This window comes from Lampris incognitus, chromosome 11 (assembly GCF_029633865.1).
Source record: "Lampris incognitus isolate fLamInc1 chromosome 11, fLamInc1.hap2, whole genome shotgun sequence".
Classification (NCBI taxonomy): domain Eukaryota; kingdom Metazoa; phylum Chordata; class Actinopteri; order Lampriformes; family Lampridae; genus Lampris; species Lampris incognitus.
Genome location: NC_079221.1, coordinates 34,411,579 through 34,434,647, shown reverse-complemented (window position 1 = coordinate 34,434,647; position 23,069 = coordinate 34,411,579). Strand labels below are relative to the sequence as shown.

General features: G+C 46.4%; 1 protein-coding gene across 1 annotated transcript; it reads left to right on the top strand.

Annotated features, from left to right (window-relative positions):
* Positions 1-3,200: 3,200 nt before the first annotated feature.
* Positions 3,201-5,260, top strand: LOC130121176 (glutamine amidotransferase-like class 1 domain-containing protein 3, mitochondrial). The gene is given in 6 exon segments (XM_056290036.1): positions 3,201-3,298; positions 4,093-4,236; positions 4,452-4,544; positions 4,754-4,790; positions 4,792-4,905; positions 5,126-5,260. Coding segments are annotated over 6 exon segments (588 nt in total). The 5' UTR covers positions 3,201-3,233.
* Positions 5,261-23,069: the final 17,809 nt, after the last annotated feature.

The following is a 23,069-nucleotide window of genomic DNA, read 5'->3' as shown; positions in this document are numbered from 1 at the left end:
GTTCGCATGCCCACAGGCAGGCAAGAGCTTCCCTCTCCCCCACTGAGTACTTCTGCTCCATCGGAGTGAGTGCCCGTGAGGCAAAAGCCACTGGACGCTCTACTCCCTCATGGACCTGGGAGAGCACTGCACCAAGTGCCACCCCAGACGTGTCACAGGTGGCCATAGTGGGCGCAGTCAGGCTGAAATGGGCCAAAGTGGGCGGGGATGTGAGCTGCTGATGATGATGCCCACAGCCTCCTGGCATGCTGGGGTCCAGTCCCATACAGCATCCTTCCGTAGCAGCTGGTGCAGGGGGGCGTTGAGTCAGAGTAGTGTGGCATGAAACGGAGATAGTAGGCAGCCATCCCCAGAAAAGAAGACAGCTGGGACGGTGACTGTGGGTCTGGCAGGGACAGAATGGCCTCCGTGTGGGACATGATTGGGGTGATACCCCCTTGGAGAGCTGGAAACCCAGGAACTCGACCTCCTTGGCACTAAACACACACTTCTCAGTGTTCAGTGTGACACCGTGTTGCTTGAAGCACTGGAAGACCTGTTCCAGGTGAGCATCGTGCAGTGTGGCAGAGGGTACGTGTACCACCACATTGTCCAGGTAGATGGCAACCCCCTGAATGCCAGCTAGGAGGAGTGACATTATTTTCTGAAAACAGCTTGGGGCTGATGACAGCGCAAAAGCCATGCGCTTGTATCTGAACACCCCCACATGTGAGACGAAAGCTGTGAGGTCCATGCTGGCCGGTGCCAGGGGAACCTGCATGTAGCCGTGGTGTGAATCCATTTTGCTGAAAACTGTGGAGCCATGGAAATGGCTAGTCAGCTCCTCAGCTGTGGGGAGGGGGTATTTGTCGGGGATGATGGCTTTGTTGATGTCCGTCAGATCCATGCAGAGGCACAGTCCACCACCCCGCTTCTTGGCTATCACCAGGTTGGAAATCCAGGGTGAGGCATTGACTGGTTCGATGATGTCCTCCTTCACCAGGCGGTGTATCTCCTCTTCCACCCCATCCCGGAGGGCCAGGGAATGCATCGTAGTGGTTGGATTACCGGGCGGACCGATGAGTCCACAGTAGGCTGGTGCACAAACCCAGACATGCAGCCCAGTTCTCCCAACAGTTCTGGGTAACGTTCGGCCCATGAGGTGGAGACCTGCAGGAAACACTGGCCCAGAGCGTCAGTCAGTGTAAAGCCCAGGGCATGGAACAAGTCTAGCCCCATGATGTTAGCCCCTTTCTGTGTGATATAGAACCTGATTTCAGGGACGTACTGGTGATTTTACTCCATGGGAAGGCAGACTACACCCAAAGTGGTGATGGGGGCGTAGCCATAGCCCAACAGGGAGTTGGGTGCCGCTTCCAGGGGCACGTGACGGAAGAGCCGATCATATGTGGGTTTGTTCAGGAGTGACATCTTTGCCCCCGTGTCAACAAGGAGTGGTATGTAGGCTCCGCCCACAAGGCACGTGCAGTGGCTGAATGAGGCCCGCTGGCTCTGAACTGTGTTGATACAAACTGCAGCAGCCTGTGGGCCAGCGTGCAAAGTGATTCATCTTGTTGCAGTTATGACAGCACTTGCCCAGGGCAGGACATGATTTGTCTCAAGGTACATGGTTTGTGGAGCCACAGTTGGTACAACGCTTGTGCCCACTCTCCCTAGACCCCCTGTCTGCCACTCTTTGCACATCAAACCTGTCACTGTCCATGTCAGCTGCCCCTGCCGTCTCCTGGGCAACAGTAGGTACTTTAAGCCGAGACACGTTTAAGCGGTGAACTGCCGGTAGCAGTGACGTCACGGGCTCCTGCACAGCGCGAGAGAACTTGTGCGCTTCCAGCAGAGCCGTTTCCAACTGCTTCCCAATCACTATAGCGTCAGATAATGTCATGGAGTCTGGTTTGAGTAAGTCTTTCCCTCAGCCGAGCACAAGACGTTTTCTGTATTAGCTGATCAACTATAAGTCCATCCTCCAAAACCCCGAAGTCACAATGCTTTGCTAGCCCATGTAAGGCAGAGACAAACTGGCCCACTACCTCACCAGACTTCTGGGCTCTCTGACAAAACTCAAACCGGTGCATGCGTCGGCTCCTGCCTGAGTTGAAATGGGACTGTAGTGCGTTGGAAGCCGCAGCGTAGGTGTAATCCGCCACTGAGAGTGTAGCGAAAATATGTTGCCCCTCCTGACCGAGGCAGTGCCGTAACAGCGCACACTTTCTAGCTGCTGCTAAAGCCGAATGCCACAGAGCCAGTAAATAGTCATCGAACGACGATATCCATCGGTCCCAGGGAACAGCTGGGTCACCGGGAACGGGTAGGAAAGGTGGCGGTGGCGATAGAACGAAGCCAGCCATCCTCGTTCACCAAATATTATGTTCAGTCAATGACCACACTGGGAGCCACGTTTATAACTTTTAATTAAGCAACAACAACTCACGACACTTTTCACCTTGCCGTAAATCACACTGCTCCCCGCTGCTCTCAAAGGCACAGTAACTGCTAGTGTTCAAGCATACAAGTCAGACTTGGGCATAACACCACCCAACCAGACATAACACAAACGTTAGTTACTTCATCACTTGAAATGCGGCGGATGGTTAAGTGGCCATTTTTTTCCTCTCTATCTGGCTATTGACAACCGATGTCTAACTAATATGTACAATTTGAATAACGTTAAAATCGCCATTCATAAGGTACCTTCATCAGTAACTGGGGGCCACTGTCTAATGTTGTCAATCCAACTACCCATGCTGCAGTCACTGCTGTCACTTAGCAGGCAGTAGAAACCACTGCTACTTGCCACCGCAGTAATGGTGGCATCGCTAGATGGCGGAATACACAAATTGGTCGGAAGATTAGTCAATACACAGCACAGCGGATAGGTGATCAATAAGAGAGAATCTGAATCTTGACTTGTTGAATTTCATCAGTGAGAATGTCTGTTTGTATGTTTATCCAAAGAGATTCAGCATCCCCTTGGCTAGCCTGTTGACCACGCAAAGGCCAAGGTTCGTGGCAAAGGCCAACAGTGCAGTATTCTATTTTGTTCTATTCTAATGGCTAGTAATAAACAGTTAATTCTGATTCACATTACCACCACTAAGACTACTAATGTGTGTGTGTGTGTGTGTGTGTGTGTGTGTGTGTGTGTGTGTGTGTGTGTGTGTGCGCATGCGTGCGTGTGCGTGTGCGTGTGTGCTAGGGTCCTGGTGCACCTGAGTTGAGATGGAGCCGAAGTAAAGATGTTTGCCCCTGACGTGTCTCAGATGCACGTGATTGAGCATGGCAAGGGTCAGCTTGCCCAGAAGTCCAACTTAGGGCCATATGTATGAAAATCATGAATAGTCACTGGTTGTCCATTTTCAAAGAAAGAAAGAAAGAATATTGAAATACTAACTACTGGTACCTAAGGTTTACATTGATCAGTTAGTTAGGTTTAATTGTATTTATTTGCAAATGCAATTAAACCTAAATAAATTATCAGATGTAAACCTTAGGTACCAGTGGTTAGTATTTCAATATTCTTTCTTTCTTTCTTTCTTTGAAAATGGACCACCAGTGACTGTTTATGATTTGCATACATATGGTCCTATGTTGGACTCCTGGGCAAGCTGGGCAAGCTGACTGGATGCTAAGATTTTCACTGGGAGTGACGAAGAAGGACAGGATTAGGAATGATTATATTAGAGGGACCGCTCAAGTTGGACGGTTTGGAGAGAAAGAGAGGCAAGATTGAGATGGCTTGGACATGTGTGGAGGAGAGATGTTGGGTATATTGGGAGAAGGATGCTGAATATGGAGCTGCCAGGAAAGAGTAAAGAGGAAGGCCAAAGAGGAGGTTTATGGATGTGGTGAGGGAGGACATGCTGGTGTGACAGAGGAAGATGCAGAAGACAGGAAGAAATGGAAACGGATGATCCGCTGTGGCGACCCCTAACAGGAGCAGCCGAAAGTAGTAGTAGTAGTGTATTTATTTGCAAAATTGTTTCTCTAAATGTTCTATGAGTTTGAGTGACTTGCAGAATTAGCTTCTTCCATTTGGGCCCTGTTATTCTGTAACAGAAGACATAAAGGTAATCCATTAGTACACTAAATTAACAGAAAGTTTTCCTTTCTTCCTACAAGGAATGTGTTATCAGAGTCAGCGCGTATTGCCCGTGGCAACATTACAGACTTGGCCAAACTCAGTGTCACCAACCACGATGCTATCATCTTCCCAGGGGGCTTTGGAGCTGCCAAAAATCTGTAAGTGGAGCAGATTGTGTTTTGACTTTTCATTGTCATCATTTGTTCCTTTTATGAAACATACAGCTATGTGAAATACACTATTAGGTATAATGCTGTGGTCCTATTAAATCATTGTGCTGTACTGTTTGTGTGTCTGAGTGGCCAAATGAGTAATTTCCATAGCAGGTGCCCTTCTTTACAAATTTAATTGCATTTTGTTGATTGCTTTTTACGTCGACATTTGCTGTGGATGGGCCAGACTGTACAGTGAACAAAGACGTAGAGCGTGTTGTAAAGGACTTTCATAAAGCTGGGAATCCCATTGGGTAAGTGAGATGGAAGGGAGATTGTCAGTGATGAGGATTTGGCTTGTTGTTGCATATTCACTAGCAGAGGTGCTAAAATCAATTAAAGTTATGATTCCATACACTATGTTTTTGCACTGTTTAGATTTTTGTCTTATGTCTGCAGTTTCCAGGTGAAAGTCAGCTTGATAAGATGTACTGTCTAACAAACTCCCTTGTTCTCTCATTAGGTTATGCTGCATTTCTCCTGTGCTAGCAGCCAAAACGTCTTCCCAGTGTAGAAGTCACAGTGGGCCATGAGGAGGAAGAAGGGGGCAAGTGGCCCTATGCCGGCACCGCTCAAGCCATCAAGGCTGTAGGAGCCAAACACTATGTGAAGGCGGTTACCATGTCCTTTAACTTAAACTGACTACCTTGATTTAGCTGGTTGGATTGGATTTTTGAATTGCAAATGGTATATCTGTATACAGGTAATGTTATTTATTGGGCAAGTGGTACAGCAAGCATTCAAATTTGTGTAAGACAAAGACGTTTGTCATCAAATTGCGCAAGAAAAGCTCTAACAGCATTACTAATTCTGTAAATGACCATTAACTGTCGAGCATCACGAGGCCCATGTGGACCAGAAGAACAAGGTTGTGACGTCTCCAGCATTTATGTGTGAGACCAAGCTGCACCTGATCTTTGATGGGATTGGAGCCATGGTCAGCAACATCTTGAAACTCAGTGGCAAGTGAGAGACAGTCTAAAATGCCATCATACAAGTTGAAAGAACCAAGAGCCTCTGACTTGATCCTCATCACCACCAAAGTCAGCAACAGTGCCGTGTCCAGTTTGGTTTCTTAAGGTTAGAAGTATGCTCATCTTGGAAAAAGTTCCTATGAATTAGCTTCAGGGCTGAGTAATATTTCAGTATGTCTTAGACTATTCAGATTCTTTTGCTCCTTGCTTTCTTTGTGGGGGAATAAGACTGTTTTGGCATTGGCTTATTTTTACTGAGGGGAAATATACTTAGCACTAAAAGTTAGGAACTTTGTGTTTGGTAGATTATTTCTTTGTAGTAACAATGCTTCTTGGCAATAAATCTTATACCGTTGGAAAGCCTATTTATTTCCCTTTTAAATGGTGCCACATTTGTAAGGAACATGCATTTGTGGGATGAGCAGCAGAGCTGAGTATGTGGGTTGTGCCCATGAAACATTTGCCAGATCTTCTCTGCCAATGCCAAACATCTTATTTTGCTGTTGCTATTGACTTTTGTTTTGAGCTTCTGGTACCCCAGGTGCTGACAATCAGGTGCCTGATATAAGATTTATTGCCAAGAAGCATTGTTACAACAAAGAAATAATCTACCAAACACAAGTTTCCTTATTTTTTGTGCTAAGTTTAGATGTCAGGAATGCAGTGGAGTATGATGGAAAAGAAAAGCAGCACTATTCCTTTGGTATACAGTAGAGGGCAGCCAAACACTTTGAGTCAGCCAATACCATAGCAAGCTTATTGAAGTGACTATTGGCTCAGGTAAAGCTCATGTGCATAATATAATTTGTCTATTTCCGTAGTGTATTTGACCAACAGAGATACTATTTCCAAAAGGACTTGTGTTCTGAAAGGATTTTTCATAGGCCAGGATTCATGATTACACTTGCTTAAATCAGATATTCATTGATGCATCAGTACGAAGTGTTTGAGCAATAAAGTGTTGATAATTATGCTGGTGAGAATGCCTTGTTTGTTCGACCTCTTCTGCATGAAAAAGCATTTTGGAAAATGGGATTAGAATACAACCCTGACCAAGGAGCTGGAATCTGGGAAGGCCTTTGTCTTTGTGTGTACGTCCCATATTCCCATATTCCACTCTGTTTAGTTCGCATACTAACCCAATTCTCACAAACACAAGGGGTCTCACAGCTTGCATAGTTTAAGAGCTGATTGTTGTGCTTATCAGGGACATGATATACCGATAAGAGGGCAGTTGTGTCTCCTGAATATATTAGCATTGATTTCCGGTCAAAAGCCTTAAGGAAACAAAAACTAAATAACACATCTCATTCATGATTTGAAACAAGTTAAAAATATTCAAGATTTTTCAGTAAAATTACATATTTTGCATAAAGTTGACATCCTTTGAATACAATATTCTGAATACTGAATACAGATGAATAAAGTATTCTGATTATTATCTTAGGTTCTTCATTTTTGTGTAGTTTAACCCCTCTTAACAGTGCAAACCTTAGCGCTGGGTTTCAGCCATGCAAATAATGGAACAAATAGTAATAATGCTTTGCCAAACTTCTTTTCCCTTTTATTTCAATTTCTATTAATTCTATTAATTTCTATTAAAAGGGTATCATAAAGTCACATGATACCCTTTTCCAATAAATGTTTCTTAGTTTACTAGACAAGAATTTGCTCATTGGCCCTCGGGGGTCCAGGCTCATTCGACAACAAAAAGTCAAACAAGGTTGATGTCAATGACCATTAATGACAGCCATGTTATTTAGCAGTGTAGTTTATTGAAAGGCAAAGGCTGCAGAATTATAATTTGCAGAAATAAGCACATCTTTTGTGGATTATTTTATACTTATGACAGTTCCTGTAGTTTGGTTCTTGTTTGTGAAATATTTATAGTTTTGTTATAATTTCAGCAATGAAACAACAGCAAATTAACTGCAACCTGGAGCCACCTGTAATTTTATAGTCAAACGCGTAGAGGGGTGTTCATGCGCGGCGGCACGAACTCACGTTTGCTGCGGCCTCACCCAGTACCTGTGTGGGAAGATGGCGGCACGAATTTACATTTGCGGCGGTCTCACCCAGTCCTGCCCATGCAGTGTCTTTGTGTCTGGGTTTGTGTCTTCGTCTGATGGCTGGGAGAGCTGGCGCTGGATCAGCTGGGGAGCTTGGTCTGCTGCGTCCTGTGGGCCCGGGGACCGCAGCCCTGCCCGGAGCTGTGCCCAAAGAGGAAACACCGAGGGCGGTCTGACAGGATGCGGAAGCAGGACAGGCTAAGCTAATTGCTAGCCCATGCAGACCGGCAGTTCCAATAACACCAAGGGTGGTCTGGCAGCGGCCTCGCCTGGTGTTGACTGTGTTTTTGGTGTTGGTGTCTGGGGAGGTGTGTCGAGGGTGTCTGGCTGGGAGAGTTAGTGTTGGATTGGCTGGGGGAGCCTGGTCTGCTGCGTTTGGTGGGCCCAGGGACCACGGCCCTGCCCGGAGCTGCGCCCAAAGAGGAAACACTGAGGGCGGTCTGACAGGATGCGGAAGCGGTGCAGGCTAAGCTAATCGCTAGCCCACACAGACTGGCAGTTCTGACAGTCATCCTGGCTGGTGTTTGCTCTCTTGGACAGTGATTTTTTTATTTTTTTTGGGGGGGGTGGGGGTATGTTGGATATATGTTATTGCTGTTTTAAAGTTTTTTGTAGTTTGTATACAGGGGCGTGGCCACATGGCCCCCATTGGTCAGAGCACGCCCCCCCCCGCCCCCACCCCCGGCCCCCCAAAAAAAACCAACAAAAAAAACCCCGCCTGAACAGAAACAGTCAAATGGAAGCTGAAATACATGCATTATTATTATTAGCCTATTATTATGAAGTCTTGTCCTTTGCCACTAAAGTTATGAGCCCAGTGGGCTCATATTTGTGTAAATCCAAGTTGTAAAAGCAAGAGTGTGTAAGAGCAGCATGGCAAGTCCAAGTGATATAGTTTATTTAGTTGTGTGTTCAGGATATGGAAATGTTAGCTTCATTGTGTACATTTTCCCTTCATGCAATTGAAATACTAAATGACATTTCTGTCTTCGCTCTTTACACTTTACAACACTTAAACCATACCCATTGCATTAACACTCATGGGACATGTAGATTAGATGAATGATACCATTCCATACCCTTTGGCTATACACAATCCATGGCATTGTTAAAAGGGCTATCATAATCTTCGAAAGTAGTTTTAAAATAGTAGTTTTGACAAGTGCCACCCTAATTAAATGGCTGGCTCCAGCTGCCCCCCCCCCAGTAAAAAAGTCCAGGCTACGCCCCTGTTTGTATATATGTGTTGTTGTAGTTTTTGGTTGTGTTTTTTGTCTGTATTGCACTGCTGTGGGCTGGGGGAACAATATTTCGTCTAATTCCTGATTCTGTCAGCCATTTAAATAAAAAAAATACCAACACAATTTGAAAAGTTAAAAACTATGTTTTTGCATCTATTATTGAACGCAGAGCTCAACAAAATGTACCAACACGGGTCGCTTGTTCGAATCCCCGTGCTACCTCCGGCTTGGACGGGTGTCCCTACAGTCACATTGACCGTGTCTGCAGGTGGGAAGCCAGATGTGGGTATGTGCCCTGGTCGCTGCACTAGCGCCTCCTCTGGGCAGTCGGGGCGCCTGTTCGGGGGAGAGGTGGAACTGGGAGGAATAGCGTGATCCTCCCACGCGCTATGTCCCTCTGGCGAAACTCCTCACTGAAAAGAAGCGGCTGGCGACTCCGTATGTATCGGAGGAGCCATGTGGTAGTCTGCAGCCTTCCCAGATCGGCAGAGGGAGTGGAGCAGCGACCAGGACAACTCGGAAGAGTGGGGTAATTGGCCGGATACAATTGGGGAGAAAAGGGGGGCAAAAAAGCAACAACAAAAATGTGTGCGTGTGAGTGTATATATATATATATATATATATATATATATATATATATATATATATATATATATATATATATATATTAGCAGCTGATGAGTGCGCGATGCACGAAACAAGCTTGTACTGCTATGTATTAAAAAAAAATTCCTACACACACATATATACATATACACACACACACACAGAGAAACTATGCATCACTGCTTGATTTTGACGACCAGTTTCTAGTTTATCTCAGACACATGAGGCGAAGTGTCCAGGTTGCACCAACACCGATACCTGTATAGGATATTGAGCAACACCAGGCTCAAATGGAGTAAGTGTCGAAGATTTTACCCAAGACTAAAGTCTGACACCAAAAGCCATTAGTAACGTAATAAATAAAAGCAAAATGGCTTCATTTACTGCACATTTTGCACAATAAAGCCTGTGTGTTTAATGTTGGAAAAAATAATTCTATCTCAGTTATTTTGACCCCAAACTTTAAACTAGTACAAGTTCTTACTATTCAGTAAAAGTAATGAATTTGATTGGTGCACGGTTTCAGCCAACGCTCACAGATTTGTACTCTGGATCAGTATCGACAGTGAAATCTGTGCATCCCAAATTATTACCATTGTCTCTTTCTCTGTTTCGTCTCTTGTGATTGTGACAGCTGATAGGAAACAACATTGGAAAACACCATAACTACTATTTTTCCCATTATTTTATTATGCACCCATGTCTCAAAGCCCCTCAACAGTATCATTGGTAAAGTGTACTTTGGCCCATGATCGTAAAGGGCCTGTGTGGGTGTCAGCCCTGACATCACAACCTCATCTGTCAAGTCAAAGGAAATGTTACATTATCCCATCAAAGAAGGGAATTCTAAGTCCATGAGGGTTTCCTGTCTTTACCTCCCTGTATTGCTTTCGATAATACTTACACATTAGGAATTTAACAAGTATATATAAGAAGTCTTTGGAACAGCCCATCTATAATGGGTAGACTCCCTAAGTTTCAATATAAAAAGAAGTGACCAGAGTTTTCATTCAGTCTGAATCTTTAATCGCCCATCAGGTGTGATGTTGTGTTTGGTGTCAGCATGTGCACATTTAACAGATCAGCAGCTGAGAGCTTCAAAGATCTTTTTATAGACAGTATCTTTGCATCATTTGAACAACTCTGGAAAGTTCAATTGACTAAATAAGGATTTTTTTCAGATATCTACAAATTAGACACTTTGTCCGCTTTCAGATACCAAATTTCCCTGAGGCACCTGATATGACGCCCGCTGATGCATTCCTTAGTCTACACCCGTCACGTAGATGTTTAATATTTGCAATATATGACAAGCTCGCAGGTATAAGACATGCACCTCTTGACAAGATTAAAACTGCCTGGGAGCAGGACTTAAGCCTTTCACTGTCGGATGATATATGGAATTCAATCTTTAGGCTGGTCAATTCAACATCCCTTTGTGCCCGTCATTGTATGTTACAATTTAAGGTGGTGCACAGAGCCCATGTGTCCAAGGTCAAACTATCCCATACGTACCCGGATGTGAGTCCCATCTGTGACAAATGTAAGGGGGGATGAGGCTTCCCTTAGACACATGTTCTGGGCGTGTCCTAGACTTGAAAAATACTGGGAAGATGTCTTGCCAACCTTATCCCTAACCCTCAATTTCAAACTAGAACCTAACCCTCTGGTCGCCCTGTTTGGCACCACTGGCAAGGATGACGTACACCTGACCCTATCCAAACGCCGCATATTCTCCTTCGCTTCTCTATTGGCCAGGCGTGCAATGTTGCTGAGATGGAAGGATGCTGCCCCTCCCACCGACACTCAGTGGCTGAATGATATTATGTCCTGTTTAAACCTCGAAAAGATCCGCTACTCAGTCTGTAACTCCAAGGACGAGTTCCAAAAGGTGTGAGGACCTTTCCTGGAATACTTTAAGAATCTCCAGCCAAACTGAAGAATTATTGCCCCATTCTCTTCTGCTTTTTGTTTTTGTTGATTTATGTCAGTAATATAACCTGTGAAGGTCTACCAGTTTCTAAACCCCCCCCCCCCCATCTCTATTTACTGACTTACCTATTTTTCTTTCTTTTCTAAATCCTAAACCCGATTTTCAGCCCTTTCCTGTTTCACTCCAGGGACGAGATATACCCTCTCACATAGCGCATTCCGGCTTTTAGATGGGACTAGTGGGGTGGGTGATTGGGGATAAGATTGTTATGTTCCTTTATCATTTTTATATCATGTAAATCTGTAATATCATGCACTTGTTTTAAAATCTTTGTAAGTATTGCTTGTTATTTAAAATCCAATAAAAATAACTGAGAAAACAGATCAGCAGCTGAGGGTATCGCCTCAGCCTTTCTTAGTTAAATTCACTTCCAAGCATTTGTTTTAGTTGCTGCTCAACTCTGTACTGAAACTCGGGTGAGTGGTATGAAGGCAGCATATGTACAGGAAGTAGTCATGTTGGCTGCTACTTCCTCAGTGATGGTTAGTTGAAACCTTACAAACCATCACAGAGGGGTGTGGAGTCGCCCAAACTAGATTAGTCACAGGGCCAGACCTCAGGCCTGATGCTTGCATGGCCCCACACTACGCCGGTCCCTGCACAAAGGGTGCAGGGTGCATCCCACTAACTGTCATTTCCTCGGGGTCCACCTTGTTCTTTACAACGCTGAACACACACACATGCACATGAACAACACACTCACTCCTCAACATGTGGTGTTCCTCTTAATTGTTCTCACCAGGACATCCAGGGTCCATTGCAGTCCAGGTCAGCCCTGTGCTTCCCAGAGTATTCCTGTCAGGCATGAGTGCAGCCCAGTGTTCAGGCTTCACACTTTATTGCCCGCAAGGGGTTCTGGGTTTTGATCTTGTGATAAATGGTACTATTGGAAGCAACTCAGTTGGATTCAGTGAGTTCGTCAATGTTTTGTTTTCCAAATCAAATTATTGGTTACCAGTCGACTGATAACACTGATCAGAGTCATTGACTCACTATAATGATAAGGATTTAGATTTTCTTAGTGTTAGGTGGATGTAGCGAAACTCAAAGCTCCCTTGTAACATCCTGGAAGATAATGCTTCTATAGACTTAATAGATGCAAGCTTCTACAGAGCTTAAAGCTGCTACGATGAATTTTAGATTTCCGTTGACTTTTGCAGGCCCCTGTTAATAAAAGTGATAGTGTTTCACAGAACAATGACTTCATTTCGTATAAGCATTGCCTCACAAAGACCCACATTCTGGTAGCTGTTTTGAAGAGAAGAGTGAAAAAGACGTGGTGTTGGCTGAACAGATATCGTTTTGTCAGATTTTGTTGGGAATCTGACCCGGAGACAAACATTTGGGATCATTACATATAGCAGCATCTAATCTTCTCACTGATGGTCCGTCCCATTTGACTATGCCGGTCATATAGAGGCATCAAAATAAAATTGAGACTGGTGAAAAACTCCTCGTAGCAGCTTTAGTTCCTGTCAGACATTTCGGCGCAAGAGAGATGATTATGTGAAATAATTTAATAATTTTACAACAAACCTTTCCCCCTGATCAATGACCCTCAATGCAACAGGTGGTTAGATGTTACATGCAGAGCGCAGAAAGAAATGAAGTGTTTTTCGTTATGCTTCGACAAGAGCTCTTGGGAAGCCCATTTTCCTGACCACGGCGTCGGTTTGCTCCTGTTCCCATGAGCCGTGCTCTTTGGAAGGAGCATTCCCTGCTGCCACCCAAGCCCTCTTCAGCAGACCAGCAGAGCTAGGCAAACAAGACCCGGGGTCCAGTCAATTTGTCTGGACAAATGTAGGGATTTGGGGCCACAGCAGGCCATGCAGGGATGAGTGCTAATTGTTTGTGTGCCAAGCAACCCCCCCCCCAACCACCACTACCACCACCACATTTCACTGGCCTCCCAAAGTCAGTCCATTCACTCTGGCCATTGTCTGGGGAGTAACTTGAACCTGACACATCAGAGCAGAGAAAAGTCTACTGTAATTCCAGGTGTGTGCGTCTGTGTGTGTATGTGTGTGTGCTTCTGGTTTTTATAACATAGTTCTATCCTCCTCCTCCACTTTCATGGCTCCATTGTTCACAAATAAAACAGGCCAAAAATGCAACTCATTCAACTGACCCCCTCTCTTTTCCCACCTTTCCACATTTTCTCTCTTCCTTGCTCTCAGCACGCTGGGTTTCCGCAGGTGTGAGTGGGTCGCTGTAGGGTGGATGGAGGGTGCGAGGGTTGTGGGACATTTGAGGTGACACGCTGAGGTCCCCCCCCCCTCCCTGTAACCTTCAAAAACTTTACACCCACCTACCCCCACCCCAATGGCGTGAATAATGGACCCCTCAGACCCCGGGTCCCAGTGCATTAGCACAAGTGGCTGAGACAATGTGAATACATGTCTGGGTGCAGCCGTTGCCACAAGCCGCCGTCCTTCGCCAGGCCGGCCCAGGCCTCCCGTCTTCCCTCTGGCATGCTGATCAGAGGATTAGGCCACAGAGGCAAAATCCGGTCAAGAGCATGCTGGAGAAAGGGAAAGGCATGTAGGGAAGATGAGGTCCTCGCCGGTCCCACACCTGCCCTCACCCACATACACACACATACACATGCACACACACACACACACACACATATGCGCCAACACAGAGTCAAAACACTTGTCCCTGGCCTCATTCCTGGTGTTCTCTCTCTCCCTATCTGTCCACAGGACGTTCATGACCGATTTAAAACATTACAGCACTCTGCTGAGGAGGCTGTAACGTTGCTGCTTATGGAATGAAAGCATTAGCTGAGACACACTTGCCTGAAAGAAATACGTGTTCGCTGGTTGAGGTGGCGCTGGCTCTGAAAATAGTGCCCGGTCGCTTTGAAACCAATGTACCGAGCTGTAAAAATGAGCACACAAACATGTAACACCCCCCCCCCCCCGTACACACACGCACACGCACACACACACACACACAAACACAAACTTGACATATTTAATTCTTCACAGGGCTGTTAAAATGCAGCCCACTCAAGCTCACGCTTTGGTCCCTCCCTCACATCAGGCAGCAGGTGGCCAACAGGGTGGGCGGTATGGGACGGCCTTAAAATAGGAAGGGTTAGAGACTATGGCCAAGAAAGTGTGGCCTTCCTGAGAATGTACCCCAGCATTGACCCCCTTCTGTGAGCCCTCTTTCCCCCTAGACACACACACACACACACACACACACACACACACACACACACACACACACACACACACACACACACACACACACACACACACACACACACACACACGCACACACACACACACACTAGTAGAAACACACTCATGGGACACCTTTTAAAACTCAGCATGTGGTCGCTGGCTCTTCTAGTGCTGGTCATGGGGGGCCTTCTATGGGAGTAAAAGGAAGGAGGTGGCAGGATATTAGCAGATAAAATGGACCCTGCGTAGTCTACATCTGTATGCTACTGGCTAGTCTTAAAGAGAGGCAAGGCCAATACGTGTGCAAGGTGGTCCTGTGATTGCTTTTGACTCCCTCTCTCGCTCTTTTTCTGTGTGTGTGTGTGTGTGTGTGTGTGTGTGTGTGTGTGTGTGTGTGTGTGTGTGTGTGTGTGTGTGTGCGTGTGTTCCCACATCCAAATACATGCGTGTCCATTTAAGGGGTTGCAGGGTGGGCAGGCAGGCAACAATATGGGCTTTAATTCAGAGCCGAGCCTCTCTATCAAAAAAGGAGGGTGCAGAGCAATTAGGCTTGGGGAGGAGAGAGAAAGAGAGAAGAGAGAAAGAGGGAAAGGAAGGGAATTGTCAATCTGACACATTTAAATGGTGACCATCATTAGCATATTGCTGTGCAGAGTTGGGGTGTATTCATTGGATGTTTGAATGCATATTGCTTTACGACCATGGCTGTACTGCCCTTGCGCCCCGCGTCTATTTTCTGTCCATCATCCCCATGGTCACCTTTCAGCTATAATCACCCTATTTTGCTTTCTTTTCTATGTGTTTTCTATGGCTTTTCTATTGCCCTCGTCTTTTTATGCCACTTTGCTGATTGGCATAGATGGAGTCTGCCCAGCAGTCATCAAACCACAACAAATTAAGCTGAATTAAGTGATGTAGTTAGCACGTGAAATGTTGGACATCGGTTTTCTTGCTTAACACTGCTAATACTGAGCAAAGATTATCATCTCTACCAGAACTATTGAAGAAACACTACCAAGTCTGTATATAAATTGGTTAACCTGGGGCGTCCGGGTAGCACAGCAGTCTATTCCGTTGCCTACCAACACAGGGATCGCTAGTTCGAATCCCCGTGTTACCTCCCGGCTTGGTCGGGCATCCCTACAGACACAATTGGCTGTGTCTGCGGGTGGGAAGCTGGATGTTGGTATGTGTCCTGGTTGCTGCACTAGCACCTCCTCTGGTCGATCGGGCGCCTGTTTGGGGGGGGGGGTAGTGTGATCCTCCCATGCACTACATCCCCCTGGTGAAACTCTTCACTATCAGGTGAAAAGAAGCGGCTGGCGACTCCACATGTATTGGAGTTGGCACGTGGTAGTCTGCAGCCCTCCCCGGATCAGCAGAGGGGGCGGAGCAGCAAACGGGACGGCTCAGAAGAGTGGGGTAATTGGCCAGATACAACTGGGAGAAAAAAGGGGGGAAATCCAAAAAAAAAAAAATCGGTTAACCTAAAACTATAGATGGAATTATTTTCATCTAATCTATTCTGTGTGCTATCAGACTGAATGAAGCGTGTAAGTAAATTATTTACATTCAACTAATTTCACTGATTAAAAGGAACAGGGCTTAAAGTCAGGAAGGTTAGGTAGTGGGTTCAATGCCATTCCAAAATACCTGGCTTGATTATTTCAATCATTCTGTCAGACTACATGCTGCCTGTGACTGAAGCAACTTGCTCTCAGCTTGCTGTCTGAGAAGATGTGAGCCTGGAAAAGAGCAAAGTAACAGGCCCAGTGTGGTGCCTGTCCCTCCATTGTGCTGCTCGCACCTCGTGCCAGCTTTCCCCTGTCACATAAGCACATATCAACACAGCAACCAACACATACACACACACACACACACACACACACACACACACACACACACACACACAAACACACACACACACACACACACACACACACACACAACGCTGACACAGCCGGTGCTTTCTCCACTGTCCAGGGAAAGACTGGTGCAGTAGGCTGGGTGTGACACGTATTAAAACTCCACAATGAATCAAGAGGTAACTCATTTGGTCTCCTAGTCTACGTTCTGTACTTAATATTTATTGACACAAAACTTTCAACCTTTCAACTTTCATCCTCACAAGAAAGGTCAGGGTCACTTGGTTTGTGATACCTACCCAAACACACACACACATCATCATCATCATCGGCGGTCACTCGGGGTCGAGTATGACTGTCCTCCTTCTTGGTCCTTGCGGGTCTTCAAGTGGGCGAAGAGGCCGATCCTGGAGCCGCATATTTTGGTGCAGTGCGGGCAGAGGTGGGCGTTGGTAATTGTGGGATTGGTTTGGGCCTTTTGGTGGAAACTCCCTCCTTTCTGAGTCTGTGCTTGTCTTCTGCAGCATGTTGGAGATCATTATTATAAAGTGCAGCTCCTTCCAGGACAAGTTTTTTCCAGGTCGCCCTGTTGGTTGCTGTGTCCTCCCAGGTCTTAGGGTCTATGTGGCATTTTTTGATGTTCGTTTGGATGTTATCCTCATACCTTTTTTTTTTACCACCCAGGGCACGTTGTCCTGGGAGAAGCTGGGAGTATAGGACTTGTTTTGGAAGGCGAGAGTCAGGCATACGGATGACATGGCCAGTCCATCTGAGCTGGTGTTGGGCAATGGTGGCAGTGATAGCGGGAATGTTAGCCTCCTCCAGGACGCTGGTGTTGGTGCGTCTATCTTCCCAGGTGATCTTGAGGATTTTCCAGAGGCACCTCTGATGATGTGCCTCTAGCGCCTTCAGGTGCCTGCTGTATGTGGTCCAGGACTCTGATCCATACAGTAGGGTGGGCAACACTACCGCTTTGTAGACCAGAATTTTTGTTCTGGCCTGGAGGTCGCGGTTTTCAAAGACCCTTTTCCTCAGTCTTGAGAAAACCCCACTGGCACAGCTGAGGCGGTGGTGTATTTCCTCATCAATATTAGCTTTGGAGGATAGGATGCTTCCAAGGTATGTAAAGTGGTCCACATTTTCCAGTCTGGTTTTGACAACATAGATAGTTGGGGGTGGAGCAGGGTTATTTGTGTTGGGTGGTGGCTGGTAGAGGATCTGGGTCTTTTTTATGTTAAGGGCCAGACCAAGCTGCTTGTATGCCTTGGCAAAAGCATCCAGAATGCACTGTAGGTCCTCTACTGAATGGGCCACAAGGGCATTGTCATCGGCATACTGCAGCTCCATGATGGATATGGTGGTGGTTCTGCTTTTAGCCCTGAATCTGTTGATGTTCAGGAGTTGTCCGTCAGTTCTGTACATGATTCTGACTCCTTGTGGCAGGTGTTTACTCATAAGATGGAGGATAGCAGAAATGAAAATGGAGAACAGGGTAGGAGCAATGACACAGCCCTGCTTGACTCCAGTGTGAAACCTGAAGGGTTCTGTTTCATCTCCACTGCCACTGAGTGCTGTGGCTGACATATTGTCATGCAATAGTCTCAGTATCCGGATGTATTTGTCCGGAACAGCCAATTTTTGCCAGAACCAGCTACAGAGCCTGACGGTTCACAGAGTCAAAGGCTTTGGTGAGGTCTATGAAGGCCATGTATAGTGGTTGATTTTGTTCCCGGCATTTTTCCTGTAGTTGGCAAGCAGTGAAAATCATGTCCGTGGTACGTCTAGTTGGGTGAAATCCACTCTGAGACTCAGGGAGAATGTTTTCTGACAGGGGGAGGAGTCTATTAGCCAAAACCCAGGCAAGAGTTTTCCCAGTGGTGGATAGGAGGGAAATGCCACGGTAATTTCTGCAGTCTGCTTTGTCTACCTTCTTTAAGATGGAGACAACGAGGGCATCCCTAAGTTGTGCAGGGATTTCCTCCTTTTCCCATAATTTGAGGAGCAGGGCTTGGATGTGACTAAGGAGAACTGGCCCACCATCCTTCAGGATTTCTGCTGGGATGTCGTCAGGTCCAGTGGCCTTGTTGTTCTTCATCTTCCTACTGGGTGGTGCTCCCATATTCTCATTGATGGATTGTTGAGAGAGTTGGTCAAGGGCCTCCATTTCAGTAGTTGTGTCCCTGTTCAGTAGCTCCTCATAATGCTCTTTCCATCTTTTGGTAATTGACTCATTGTCTTTCAGCAGCATTAGCCCATCATTGGAGCGAAGGGGGGCTAGGCAACGGTGGCAGGGGCCATATACCGCTCTTGTGGCATCGAAGAAACCTCTGGTATCATGTCATTTTGCCAGGCAATGAAGGTTTGCTGCTTGATGCCAATGAGCTGTTGGATTTCGTTGTCATTCTCATCGTACCAGTCTTGATGTTTCCGGGATTTGTAACCAGGAGTGCTTTTGCAGGAATTCATGGTGATAGACTTAAGCAAGTCCCAGTGTGTATCAATATCTTATGGATATTGCTTGGGCAGAGCAGCGCTGAGAGTAGCCTGGAGCTGTTCTCGAAAGGTGGTGTCACCCAGTAGTTCGATGTTGAGCTTTGGCTGGCACTGTCTTTTTTGCACCCTTCTTTTCCGCATGAGACTGATGGACATGATGTAGCGGATGAGGCGGTAGTCTGTCCAGTCATCCGCACTGGTCATCGCTCTGGTGTTGAGCACATCATGGCGGTCTTTGGCGCGGACGACTATGTAATCGATGAAGTGCCAGAGCTTAGAGCGAGGATGCATCCGGGATGTTTTAAGTTTATTCTTTTGGTGGAAAAGTGTGTTGGTGATGACCAGGCTGTGTTCTGAGCACTTTGATAGCAGTAATATGCCGTTGGAGTTCGTTTGGCCAACTCCTTCCTACCCGATTGTACCTCTCCATAGATTGTGGTTTCGTCCCACCCTCACATTGAAATCTCCAAGCAGAATTAGCTTATCCTTCTTGGGGACTCTGGTTAAGATGTTGTCCAGGTCAGCATAGAAGGCCTCCTTCACGTCATCCTGTGCATCAAGTGTCGGAGTGTAGGCACTAACAACAGTAGCCTTTTGGCCACCTGCAAGCGTCACGTGTATGGATATTAGGCGTTCATTGATGCCCACAGGGAGTACGGAGAGGTGGTTGATGAGGCTGTTCTTAATAGCAAAACCCACACCGTGGATCCTTGGCTCATCAGCAGGTTTTCCTTTCCAAAAGAAAGTGTATCCGCCTTTTTCCTCCTTCAGCTGCCCTTCATTAGCCAGTCGGGTTTCGGAGAGTGCTGCTACATCGATCCGGAATCTCCTTAGCTCCATGGCGATGATGGCAGTTCGCCTTTCAGGTCGATCACTCTGTTTGTTATCCATGAGTAGGGCCCTACCAAATTCACGGTACATTTCGCTCAATTTCACGGACCTAGTTTCTCGAAAATCACAGATTTCACGGATTCCATAAGAAAAATGCGACATTTCACGGCAATGATTAAATTACACTTTTTATTCACACAGGGCCTTAATAGCCCAGCCTACTGTACACAGCATAACCGTACTAGTGGTTGAATGTAAGCATTGAGCATCCTGCGACGGTGCTTGGCTTCATGCTCTGTCTCTGCGATGAAAATACTTGTCCATGTTTTGACACGGCCCTCTCCGCGTCCACAGAGTTCGTCGGGATTGACAGACAGCGCCACGCTACTTTAGCAAGATGTGGTAGCCTAGATTCGGAGGATTTCCAAAAAGCTAGCACTGGTAAAGTTGTGTCCACCTCTTGTGCGATGTGTTTGTAGTTCGGCAATTCCAGCCTACAGTTTTTGTCAAATCCAGGAATGTCCGTGCTGAGTGATTTTAAATCCACCGTCAAAATAAGTATTTGTGCAGGGTCAAAAATGCGCACTGCTTTCAGGAATTCGGCCGCTGGTTGTTTAAATCTACTTTGCGTAATGTTCTCGTTTGACTCGTCTCCGTAGCAGTAATACTGCCTGATCTTTCGTATCATGCCAGAAAACAAGTGATGAGCACTGGCATTTAAATCTGCACGCTCGGAGTGAATTTCATTCGCCTGTGCTTCTGCCCAAAAGAGCAAATCCATGACCCTGTTGTGCGCCTTGTGAATTAATACATGTCGAGATTCAAACCAAGTGATCAAGTCCATTAGCTTAGTGGCATTTTTGGAAATGAATTTGACCTCCTCATTCAGGTGAGGATCGTGTAAAAGATTTAACAGTTCGGTCAATGCCTGTGTTCGGGGTGTCAGTGCGAGCTCCTGTTCCACAAAATCTGCGTAAAAGTCCAGATGAGCTGCGTGATACTGTACAGCCCGAAACCACGAGTTCCATCTCGTAATCACTGGTTCAGGTGGAAGGGCAATTTTCCCCACCGTTTCCCCTGTCTTCTCTGCAATGCTTTCCCGATAGTGTAGTTTGCGACTGGGACAATGCTTAAACACTTTTTTGACGTAGCTCACTAACTTATCTACTCTAGGAAACTCAGCTCTCCACAACTCACTCACCAGAGAAATAATGTGGGCATTGCAAGTGATATGCACCGAGTTTGGCATGAGACCCTGGAGTACAGATTTGTATGACTTCGTCATGTAGGTTGCATTGTCACTAATGAAAGCAGATACTTTGTTAAAGTCTGCACCATATTTTGTGAGGGTTTTAATTATGGCTTGTGAAACAGTGGTATAGTTTACAGCATCCAAGTAAGCACAGTCGGCCAGCACTGCTGTTAGAGTTCCAGTCTCAACATCTTCCGTCTTGTCCGACATGAAATCGAAAATAACATGCAAAACATAATTGTCCTGCTCGTCGGCGGACTCATCCAAAATAATTGAAAACGATTCACGTGAATTTATGATAGATTTTACCTCTTCAAATTGTGCGTCAAACAGCTTAGGAAGGTAGTCTTGTCGGAGCTTATTTGCACTGGGTAAACCGCCCGCATTTCTCACATTACGTTGAAGGTAGTCACTCAGTTTCGGGTGATCAAGCTTCTCCAGCGGTATGTTAGCACTAGCAAACGCCTCAACAAGCTCCATGGTCGCCAAATGTCGAGACTCGGTGCTCTCGGTTGTTTTCTTAAACATCGATGAAATTGTTTTTTGCTTCTTGTTGGTTCCACCTTGTGTTTCTTTTTCGGCAGCCCTCTTTTTGTTGAGATGAGTTTCACTTTCCAAGTGACGCTGAATCGTTGCTCGTCGACTGTGATCTAAGGAGATATTACAACTCGTACAAAATAATTTTCCGCCATCAGCGTGTAAAATATGTTTTCCAAACTCAATTACTCTGTCGTCTGCAGTCGTGTTTTTTGAGGTTTTAGATTTCGACATCTTCAGTACGTTAGGGCCTAAGCTAACATGCTGACGACAGCTAACTCAAACTATGCTAGTAACAAAAATGATCATTGCGACCACCCCGGATGCTCATTTAACCAATCAATGTCTTAGACACGTGAATGCTTTTATTCGCGCATCCAAAATGTCAATCATGTCAGCACAGTAGTTTCTCAAACTAGTTGCGCACTTAAATTCTGCATTTCACTGCATTTCACGGCAAATGGTCAATTACACGGGAAGAGGCTGATTTCACGGTCCGTGACGCGATTTTCACGGCCGTGAATTTGGTAGGGCCCTATCCATGAGGGTCCGCACGTTCCAGGTTGCAATGTAAGTTTGCTTCTGTTTATGTTTCTGACCGCTTAGTGGTGATCCCTCTGGGTGCGGTAGCCCAGACAGGAGTTTTCGAGGCAGGCTATGTTTAGGGCACCTTTTCCAGCCCCTTCCCCTACTGGGGTGAGCAGAGTGGATCCTAAATAGGGCTGCTCAGTCGTGGGTACAGCTGCCGAAAAGCTCTTTCTGCCTCAGCCCAAGGGCTTAGCGACTGAATCAGACACCCACCGCCTTTGTGTCAGGTTGTGGCTAGGAGCTGCCATACTTCACAGTCCCGCCCCCGTCACCACTTCCTGAACGCCACAGGACTTTGTCCAGGATGTTAAACGGTCTGATTCACTTTGTGGCTAGGAGCTATCAGACTTCACAGTCCTGCCCCTGTCACCACTTCCTGAACGCCACAGGACTTTGTCCAGGATGTTAAACGGTCTGATTCACTTTCGGGAGGATGCCTGTGTGTGGAATCTTTTAATGTGGGGAGGCTGGTGCACAGGCAGCCTCCACACAGTCCTTGGCATAGAAAGGCCAGGATCCAGTGGCATGGAGACCAAGACAACTGGGGACCCTTCTTTGCTGCAGCCTTCTTCCGCCTTTGCGGCCATTGTGGTGCTCCTCACAGCCACCATCTTCCGCCCACTCCGCCGTTGAGGACTTAGTTGCTATTAGCCCATAGCTGGGATAGTGGTTGAGAGACGCTAGGGTGTGTCCACACACCGGTGGGCCTGCGCGCCTTCTCTCTGGGGCCCACTGCTTCTCCGAGATCCCCTACAGTTTGGCTTGGGACCGCAAAGTACCCAGTTACCATGTGTGGCCACGAGAAGGCACTGCAGAAGTCTTGGCGATGGAGAGGCTATGTATCGGCAGGAGAGACTTGCGCACTCGGCTCCTCTTTTCACCCCCTACAAGAGGGCTAGCCAGCACCAGTAGCTGAAAGCAGAAAGTAGCAAGCAGAAGCAGCATGCATTAACTACAAGCACTACTACCCCAGTACTACTGCACACACCCCAATACTACTGTCACACACGCCCTGTGTGCTCACACACACACACACACACACACACACACACACACACACACACACACATTCTCTCGCTCTCCAAAAACAAAATAAAAAAATTCATATGACCATACACATGAGCGTCTCCTGACCT